Below are 10,527 nucleotides of genomic sequence, written 5' to 3' on the forward strand. Positions count from 1 at the left end.
GGATTAAAATTATACTTTTAGTCCCACATGGGTTGGAATTCTTTTCTCTCAGTATCCTAAGCCTATAAATAGATAGCTCTGTAGCTCACAATTTACTAATTCACAGTTCTTCAGTGTTTACTAAGAACTTAATATTCTTGAAGTATTCTCAAGAATAAGAAAAAGTATTGTGAGGAGCAAGTTGAGAGCCCATACTCTTAGTTATATTTAGTAATTGGTGAGAAGATCTCAAGATCCCTTAGGCTACACGTGATTTTCATTAGAGGAGCACGAAGAAAAGATTTTGCCCAAAAGCCAAGGTGTGGTTGGAACACCAAGTAAGTGTTTTTTGCTTTTGCTATTTATTTTAAAATAGTATAGTTCTTCACATATTCTTTTTAAAGTTCAATCTTGGTTTGAAAATTTTTATTTTCCGCTGCGCAATCATGATTTTGCAATCATATTCCCAATAATCATGGCAGTTTTTATGGGGTTAATAAAATTCTTTCCAAGGTTTTAGCAAACAGACTCAAGTCGATGTTGAGGAAGATTATCTCTAACTCACATAATGCTTTCATTGGAGGTAGACAAATTTTGGATTTAATGCTAATTGCTAATGAGTGTTTAGATAGTCGGATTAGATCAAGGGAATCTAGATAGTTGGATTTGGAGAAGGCGTACGATCATGTAAATTGGAATTTCTTGCTTTATTTGTTAAAGAAATGCGGATTTGGGGAGACATGGAGGGATTGGATAGAGCACTGTATATCTATGGTGCGTTTTTCCATTCTTGTGAATGGAACACCGTTTGGATTTTTTCTCTGGCTCTCGTTGGCTGAGACAAGGGGATCCGTTATCGTAGCTAGGGTAGGCATTTTTTGACACGACTCACGAATCTGACGCGAAAGTTTTTCCATTCTTGTGAATGGAACACCGTTTGGATTTTCTCTGGCTCTCTTTGGCTAAGACAAGGGGATCCATTATCGTAGCTAGGGTAGGCATTTTTTTACACGATTCACGAATCTAACGCGAAATTATAGGGTTTGGGTTTATGTTAATCAGGTTTGGTTCATAAACGGGTCATCTTGTTTATAATCACGTCAAACGAGTCGATGCGTTAAAATAATTTATTTTTTTTTTTAGAAAAAAAAAAAAAAAAAAAAAAAACCCTCCTAACCCTAACATCATTTCACACTTTCTTGGCATTTTCCTTATTTTCTCGCACACTGCTACCAACCCAGTTGAAGATAAGCAAGCATTGCTTGATGTCCTTAATAATATCTCACACCCGCACTCTTTCAATTGGAATCAGAGCTCTTTATGCAAAAACTGGACAAGAGTGTTGTGTAACAATGACCACTCCAGAGTCATTGAACTCTGATTGCCCGAAGTTGGCTTACGTAGTCCAATCCCGCCAGACACACTCAGCCGGCTGTCGGCAATTAAGATCGAACGCTATATCTGGTCCTTTCCCTTTTGATTTCTCCAAGTTCTTAAACTTGTCTGCCCTTAATCTTCAATACAACCCGTTTAAAGAAACCTCCTAACCCTAACATCATACGGGTTGTGTCAACTTGGCACGACACATTAGCTAAACGGGTCAGGTCGGGTTACCCGGCAAATTAGTGTGGCCTTTTTGAGTTTAAGGTGCCAACCCGTTTATCTAATCGTGTCATATTCGGGTTGACCCTAGCGGGTTAGTGGGTCAATCGAGTCAACCCGAACCCGATACACCAACCCATTTTGCCAGCCCTAATCGTAGCTATTGTTTGTGATAATTATGAAGGTGTTAAGTTGAATGATGATTGCAACAATGGATAGGGGTCTTTTGATAGGTTTCTCAGTGGGGTCGAGGAATAATGAAGAGTTGTTTGTGTTTCATTTATAGTTTGCTGATGATACAATGATTTTTTGTGATGCAAACTCCGAACAAATTCGTCATTTGCGGTGTTTTTTCTTATGTTTTGAAGCAATTTTGGGGTTAAGAATCAATTTAGCAAAATCAGAAATTATTTATGTAGGCGAAGTAGAAGATGTAGAAGAACTAACCAATATTCTTGGGTGTAGAGTCTCTTCGTTGCCTATGAAGTATTTGGGTTTGCCATTGGGTGCTTCTTATAAGGCTACTTCTATTTGGAATGGCATTATTGAAAAAATGGAACGTTGGTTGGCTGGATGGTAGATTGGCTCTAATTAAGAGTACTCTATCCAATCTACCTATGTATTATTTGTCTCTTTTCTCTATTCCCGTGGGAGTGGCCAATAGGCTTAATAGACTTCAGAGGGATTTCTTATGGGGTTGTATTGAGGATGTGTTTAAATTCCACTTAGTGAATTGGGCATTTGCACTCCTATAAAATTAGGTGGGTTGGGAGCTAGAAATCTCATTCAGTTCAATCGAGCCCTTTGGGAGAAGTGATTGTGGAGGTATGCTATGGATAGAGATGCATTATGGAGATGGTGATAGTGACTAAATATGATAGCACCCAGTTTCTACCACAGATCACATCATTCATCAGTCACTTCTCTTCACGCCAGACCTTGCCAAAAATGACCACAACTCTCTGGCGACATCTCTTCGACAACTTTCAACCTATTTTATCCAAGGCCAATCGCACCAACCGCTGCTCAGGAGACTTTGGATAGTGGCCTAGGTTCTGGGTTGGGTTAGTTTCTCATCTGTTAGTTGGGGGAAGCTTGCGTCACTTTGGATATCAGCCATGTGAGCGGCACGTGGCGGCGTGGCTGCTGTGAATCCCTTTGGGGGTTGTCATGTGTGGTTGGGAATGGAGAGCCGGTTCTTTGTGGAGGTTAAATCTTTCATCTTCTAGGTGGTGAAAGGGTCTGTTGAGTTGAGGGTGGTGGAAAATAGGAATGGTTTCTCAGGGTGGGTTATGCTGGGAGCGCGTTGCGTTGCTTGGTTGTTGTTGATGGTGGAAGAGGTGTTACGAAATCCTTGTTTTGAGGATTTCGTTAACTCATTCAGGGAGGGCTCGAAGGTAACCATCGTTCGAAGAGGTGGGAATAGCTCCGGCCAGTTCTTGGAGGCGGCGGTGTACATTGTGGGTGGCCGGAGAGGGATGATTTTGTTTCCTGAAGGCCGTGACGGGCAAGGTTGGGGTCATGTTTCTAGGGAGTTGAACAAAGCGTTGGCTTTTTTTTGAAACCACGATGGTGTCTTCATCTTCTAGTGGCGCTCCGGTGGGGAAGAGTTTGGGCAAGGTCACGGGCTTTTTGTCGTTCGCAGAGGTGGTGCCCTCACCATCTACTGTCTTAGATGGCGGGGCTCTGGTTCAGACGGCGGCGGCGGTTTGGTCCGAGGTGGAGAACATCATTCCACTGGGTCGGGAGCTGGAGACGATCCGGGAAGCAATGGATTGCTTCGCATTGGAGAGGTCCTCTTTTGGTCGTCTGGGTAAAGACTTCATGCTGATGGCTCCAGGATTCGAGATTCCAGAGGGTGTAGTCTGGCATGCTCCAAGAAGAGGGTTGCAGTGGATGACGTTGAGCTTGAAGTTGACGCATCAGTGCAGGAGTTGGGGTTTTTAGGAAGCTTCTTGATATTTTTGAAGTGTGGCTAGTTTGGGCTTGTGGGCATAGGGCTAAATTGGGCTTGTATTCTTCTTTTGGGCTGAAGCGGAGAATGGGCAAGAATGGATTGGGCCGGTTGCTTAAGAGATGTTTTGGGTTGGGCCAGATGCGTTTAAGGGCTGGGTCCAGTAGGGTGGGCTCTACGTCCTATTCGATAAAGTCCACTAAGTTGGGTCTTGATTCGGTTCATGGTTTCAAAGCATTTTCTGTGGGTTTGAACTCAAGTCTGGGTACGATTTTAGGCTCGAAGTCTTCGACGGTCGTCGTTGGTTCTTCTTCTCTGACTCCGAAAGCTTTGGGTTGTTCGTCAATTGAGTTCTCGGTGTCTTATGTGCACGCCTTTTCCTCTCCACATCTCCAGCGGCCGTAGTGGAGAAGTTTTTTGCCGCTGTTCCACAGCGGTAGCCTTGGGTTGCTGTTCAGTTGCTGATCCGTCTTTTTTGCAGCTAAGCTCCTTTATCCGCCGCCGGTAGACTTGGGTTTCTTGATGGGGTGCTCGTCAGGGGTAGGTTTGGCGCCTTCTGTGCACTGGAACTCCTTTCTCTCCCCGGAGGAGTTGTTGAATGCTTCTCTCAGGTCTGAGGGGTTTTCTCCGAAGCCAGTAGGCATTGTTGGTGGGTCTAAATCTTTCGGAGCCACTTTTTTAGGGGCGGCTGCCTTGGGTGAAAGGCTTTGCTTGTCTTGTCCGGTGATGTCGGAGTGTGAGGCTCCCATCTACCATCAGATTCCAAGCAGGTGCAGAGATATTACTGGAAAGTGAAGAAAGGCAGTGTAGCACAAGTGGACGCTTATCTAATTGCTGAGGCTGTGACGACGATCAATGTTTTGGTAGCACAGTCTTTAGGTGTTCCTTCTCAGCCCCCTATTAGGGTCGTGGTCCAGTCCTTGACGGCGCTAGGTGGGGGACGGGTTTCGGTTGCCCAGCCATCGTTCGGTGGTGTTGGGTTTGCCTTTTCATATCCGTTTGGAGTGGGGGGGGGGGGGGGTTCGTCTCCCTTTTTAGTGGGTCTTGTTTCCACTGAGGCCGTTGTCCTCGATGCATGGGTGGTCTCCCCAATTTTTACCTGGTATGTCTTGGAGGGACCAACAGTCTTCTTGGGTCTTCAAGGTGGGTGAATCTTCGAAAAGGGATTATCCTGAGGGAGAGGTTGTTGTATACCCCAAGGTAGTGCAAGATGCTAGGTCATGTTTTCACTCAATGGGGATTTCTTTCCAGGGGACTGAGAAGGGTTTTCTGGATTTCTTGACTTTAATTGATGAGGAGCAACACTTTGTCTCTGCTCCTCAGAAAAAAGGGAAAAGAGAGGTCAAGGATCTAGAATGCTCGATCAAGTTTTAGTCAGGTTAGAGGCAAGAGGTTGGGGGTTTAATGTGGCCTTTCTTTTGTCTTTTGAGTTTTCTCAAGTGTTCTTCCTTTGTTTTTTATTTTTCTTTTGTTTTGGTATTCTTCTTGTATGCTCCATGTATGCTTAGGGGCGCATTTTCGCTTTTTTAATGTTATTTCTTTTATTACTTACATAAATAATAATAATTAAATAATTTTAAAAAAAAAAAAAAAAAAAAAAAGTGTATAAAGGGCGGTTGGTGCTCTAAGGAGGTAACTGGAACATTTGGAATGGGAGTTTGGAAACATGTTAGAAAAGGGTGAGAGAAGTTTTTGAGGTGGTGGGGTTGGGTCAAGGGTTAGTTTTTGCATGATGTTTGGTGCGGGGATAGTCTGTTGAAGATATTTATCCGGATTTTTTTAATATTGCTCATAGAAAGGATGCGTGGGTGGTAGATAATATGCAGTTTTAGGAAGAGATTATTTAGTGGAATGTAATTTTACTAAACCAATTCAGAATTGGGAGGTGGAGGTGGAGGTGATAGTATCTTTCTTTGAGAGGTTGTATTCTTTTCAACTAAGACAAGGAGAGGAGCATAGAATAGGATGGAGTATATGAATAGTCAAGGCTCCTTCGCGGGTGGTGTTTTTCTGTGTGGACAACAGCATTAGGGAAAATATTAACGATCGATAATTTGAGAAAGAGAAATATTGTGGTGGTGGAGTAGTGTTGCATGTGTAAGAAGATTGTGAAGTTCATTAATCATTTATTGATTCATTGTGAAGTTGTAAGAGAATTATGAAGTTTCATTCTTAATCTGTTTGGTGTGGAGTGAGTTATGCCTAGATGGGTGATTGATTTGTCAGTTAGTTGGGAATGACAGGTTGGGCGTGGTACGGTTATGGAAGTATGGAGGTTGGCTCTATTGTGCTTAATCTTGTGTCTTTAGCAAGAGAGGAATGCACAGAGCTTTGAAGATGTAGAAAACGGTGACAGAGTTGTGGAAGTTTGTGATCACACTTCATATACTTGGATATCTACCCATCATAGTTTTCTTGTTTCTAGTTTTGCAGATTTTTTTAATTTTTTTGTTAGATTTGGGGTTCTCTTTGTATACTCTATGTGTACTACTAGGGTTGCACGCCCCTTTGCGCTTAATTAATGATAATGCAATTACTTATATATTTGTTTGAAAAGCTTTGCTGTAGTTTCTTTTATAAAAGAACTAGGATTTTTATATACTTTTTTTAAGAATTGGGTTTAATTCTGTTAATTTTTTATTTATAATGTCCTGGATTCTTTAGGAATTTAAGATGCATTATTAGTTGTTGAAGAAAGATAGTGTACATTCATAGAGACGTATGTACAAACGCACGCACATGCACACACACCCTGATTTGTGCTCCAATCTTAAATTTCTCATTAGAAGGAACAAGAAAAAGAGAGCTGAAATCCTTTAGAATCATAGAACCAATTGAGATTGTAAGGTTTGGTTTTTTAATTTATACTGCTTGTAATTTGTCAAGTTTCAAACACATTCTTCATGGATTTTATAATTTATAAATTAGAATTAGACACCTTTTGCAGGTTTGATGCACTGACCTATGTGACTCTCTCTGTCTGTCTCTCTACACGTACTACACGCATGTGTGTCTGCACATGTTTTTGTCTTAGTAAATGCTGTCTTATTCAAAGTTTATCTTTTGCCTATTGTCGTAATAAGTTTTTTGTGGTTCAGTTAAACGGCTTCCAATGTCAAATGCTATGGATTGAAATATAGATAATCAATTCTCTGCTTTATTCACTGCACATGATGTGTCTTTATTTATCTTCAGAATTTGCAATGTTTGGTACAAAACATCTCATGGGCAGGTAATGAAAAAGTTTCCTTTCTTGCACATAAACAGCTAGATTTACTAATAGAAGTGACTCTGTCATCTCAAATGCCACAGCATTTACCTAAGGTGTGTGCATGCCTTTCACTACAGAATATTGAACGAGGATTGGAATGTTTGAATTGGAATGTTCAAGGCTACTTTGAACTCAAGGTGCACGCTATGAGTTTTGGTGGTAGTAACAAGGTAACTATATAGAAGTGCTTTAGGGATCAAAATAGGTGAGTAATGTGAATGACAGCGGCTGAGTAGTTTACAAAAAAACAAAATTCTTATATAGCTATTGATTTGTTTTGATAATTGTAGGTAAAGATCTGGAAACCACATAGTTTGTCAGGTATCTTATTTGTACTACATAATGAATACTATTTAAAAATAAAAAAAATAATAAAAAAATTTATGGTAATAATGAATATCATTCTTTTTAAGAATGAATTTCAGGTATATTGTCAAAAATAAGTGACCAACTAAAAGTGATGAATAAATCATTTAGTATGCTTTGACAGCTTTTTTATGCTTAAAGAGCATAAGAGTTTTGGCACTTTCGCCATAATGGTGCATGAACAACTCCCTGATGTGAAATTGGGTGATCTGAAGGAGCGTCTACATTCATATAAAGTTATCTTGAACCAAGGACATGGAATGTCTGCACTAAAACTAAATACATGTTACGCTTTTTACTCCAAGTAATAAATTGAAACCATTTATTGCACATAATCCCCTATTAGAAGTGAATTAATTTCAGTAAGTGGAAACCTCCCAAAGTTGATTGGTGTTGCTTCTATGCTTCTCAAAAGCCAAATTTCAAGCCAGTTTTATTGCTTGGCTAGATGACAGGTACAATGGAAATTCACGGGTAATGTTGCTAATGTCTTGTCCAGAGCAGTAATCTAAGTAGGAATACTCCATTGCAATTGCAGGTTTTTTATGAGAATATGGAAGCACAAGCTTTGTTTGAAGCAGTATTGTTGCAGGCATAAGAGACGTTCGACTTCTTTCAATAGTGGGAATTCATTCATTGGTCTGGATCCTAACTAGTTTTGTTTCGTATCTAATTTCGGATGTTCTGTCTGGTGGTCACATTGCTGTTTTTTGCAGTTGTGATAGGAGTCTTCCTCCAATCCTACTACTTGAATTAGTTCAAGCTGATCTCTATCTCATTAGTGATAAGATATTATCGGTCTTTCTAGATTGTTTATCGTATTGTCTTTATCTTTCTAGTTAGTTTATCTTAAGAGTTGTTAAGTTAGTAGAAGTGTATTTCTTATGTTTATTGTAGTTATTTCTCAATAGTACTTGTATTTCTATTTAAAGACCATTTTGTCATTAATGAAAAAGAAGAAAAAGAATTAGAGAAATTATAGTTTATTCCTACCCTAAGTGGAGTATTGTAGTGTTCTTCTACCTTAAGAGCTATCAATCCTATCGTCTTTCCATTCCATTTCTACATTCATCCCTGTTTTTCATACTTCCGCCACAAATCACGCATCAAGTTGCTACAGCTAGACCGATGTTATTACAAATATAGGGTTTGCATGGGTTCCAAAAATCCTGACCGGAAGCTAATCGACATCAATTGCTTTGTAACAATCAATGGGTCAAATTTTGATTCTAGGGTTCAAAAAAACCAATGTCATGAATCTGATCACATCCAATTTTTTATAAAATGTCCACATTTTCTCACACACACACACCTAGATATTTTATTTTTGTTAGTTTCTCACGCATGTTCACCCTTCTACGCATTTGCATCCGCCACTCTTAGCTCTCACTTTTTTGCCCTTCTGGTTTTTCTCAGTAAATTCCAGTCCACCAACTATTGTATATTTTTTATTTATTTATTTCTAGAACATTGTGTGTTTGTACGTAGATCTAAATGCTTGCTTGTTAATTTGGTTATTGAGAAAATATATGCGGGCAATCCAAAAAGACACTGGTCGACTAGAAAAGCAAATCATGCCAAACAAACAGTAAAGACGAATCAGGCCTTTCAAAAAACACGGAGCTAAACCCAAAAGCCTTGACCCAGTTAGCCGGTCCAGCCAGAAGTTATGTTACTTTACAGTACTCTTTGACTTGAAAATGTCAGTCAATTATGGAAAGTAATAATACAAAAATCAATCAGGCTCTTCTGGATACCCAGGAGGAATTGAGAAGGTCCGGATGCACGAAACCGAATGTAGAAAGCACCTGATTATCTGCAAAATTCAAAGCCTTGAGCATCCCTTTCCAACAAGCTTCCCACGTGTACATGGGATTGTGGTCTCCACTACATGGCTCGCACCCGGTAAAGTGCGTAACAAAAGGCCTTCTCCAGCTGCCAACTGCACCACGGCAGTCGCCCATCATCAGCTCGGCCCCCCGCTCGTTGGTAAGATCGTCGACTATTCCCAGCCAGTACCCACTGAGGCTGTACTCGCTCTCTACGTATATCTTGTCCTCCCACTTTGCTCTCTCATTCTTGTTTAGAAGAAGATAAATCAAAGCCGATTGATCATCAGATTGAGGGAACATCTTGTCTTTGAAAGTTGATTTCTGAATCCGGCCCCACTTGTCGTAGTTTTGGGTCTGTGGCCCCATGCTGGCCCATGCCTGCATGAAGTCCATGGACCATTGGCAGTTCCGCATGAGAAACACCCCGGCATTCACACTTGTCCAGCTTTGCTTGCTGTATATCAAATGCTTCCAACCGTGCACAACCAGGTTGTGGTTTTCGTACCTCTCCAATGGGATCTTGAACTCCATGTCTGTGAACATTGCGTCTGAATCGATCCACCAGATCCACTCGGCCTCCGGGTGGGCCAGCATGGCGGCGCGGATGAGGGGGTACTTTGCCCAGAAACCGGTCATTTTGGGATGGAGCAAGGCGTTGTTGTAGAAGATGTCGTAGCCATGGAGTCGGGAGTAATCAACTTTGTTCTTGAACAGTCTCAATAGCAGATGATCTCCAACTTGGTTTTGACATTTGGACGGTTGTGATCCTGTCACGATGAGGATTCTATTGCGTAAGCCGGCATTGAAGGAGGGATGATGCTTGAACCACTCTCTTCGCTTCATGTCCCAGTCTTTCATAGGTCTCTCAATGTCGTAGCTGAGATGAGGGTCGTCATAGAAAGTAGTTTGAGGGGGATCATAACAAAGGTTAGGATTGGTTTTGAAGGTTTCAAAATTAGGGTTAGGGTGGTATACGAAGGATAGTAGGGCCCAAACGAGAGAAACCCCGCTTACAAAGAGAAACCCATGAGCGACTAAAGAAGAGGCTGTGTGTTTCCAAGTAGGCGATGTTTGAGAGTTAGACAGCACCATTTTTTTTGTTATCGATGGACTGTATCCGGAACACTGGTATATATAATCTTCCCCTATCCTCTTTTGTATTTGCTTGATTTAGGAACCAGGTAAAAAAAAAAAAAAAGATTTTTTGAGATTCTAGTCATGGAGATCCCCAACGAAGGAATCGCGGCCCATGATTTCAGTCCCAAGCGCAAATCGCTTTGAATGGTGATTAATGCGTGCATGTGCTGCCTTCTTGGAAGGAGCCAACCAGCCTTGCCAAGTTACCACCAAAGTTTCATTGGATTACTACAGTCACCCCATTATATATCTAATCTTTGATTTTTGTATTCTTACGAGTCTAACTAACTTGCATTTCTTCTTCATCTTTATTATTATTTTTATTTCAGTCTAGCAATCTTTTTATTAATGAGAAAGAACTTGAATACTGTGTTTAGCAGCTATAA

The 10,527-nt window shown here is 40.8% G+C and overlaps 2 protein-coding genes across 3 annotated transcripts in view; one reads left to right on the plus strand and one right to left on the minus strand.

Moving 5' to 3' along the window:
- LOC133874892 (BTB/POZ domain-containing protein At1g04390) overlaps positions 1-7,919 on the plus strand; it is a 30,878-nt gene extending 22,959 nt beyond the window's left edge. The window contains exons 8-9 of one of the 2 annotated variants that reach the window (XR_009901404.1): positions 6,884-6,976; positions 7,711-7,919. Coding sequence is in view for 1 of the 2 variants with exons in the window: in XM_062312786.1 (XP_062168770.1) it covers positions 6,884-6,911 (28 nt within the window). In the remaining variant the exon portion in view is untranslated. Of the gene's footprint in view, positions 1-6,883 lie in introns of both variants that reach the window. The other variant, XM_062312786.1, reaches the window with a different exon arrangement.
- Positions 7,920-8,745: 826 nt separating this feature from the next.
- Positions 8,746-10,096, minus strand: LOC133876155 (galactomannan galactosyltransferase 1-like). The gene has a single exon (XM_062314438.1). The coding sequence runs from the start codon at positions 10,094-10,096 to the stop codon at positions 8,912-8,914; it is 1,185 nt and encodes a 394-aa protein (XP_062170422.1). The 3' UTR covers positions 8,746-8,911.
- Positions 10,097-10,527: the final 431 nt, after the last annotated feature.

Source organism: Alnus glutinosa, chromosome 8, assembly GCF_958979055.1.
Source record: "Alnus glutinosa chromosome 8, dhAlnGlut1.1, whole genome shotgun sequence".
NCBI lineage: Eukaryota > Viridiplantae > Streptophyta > Magnoliopsida > Fagales > Betulaceae > Alnus > Alnus glutinosa.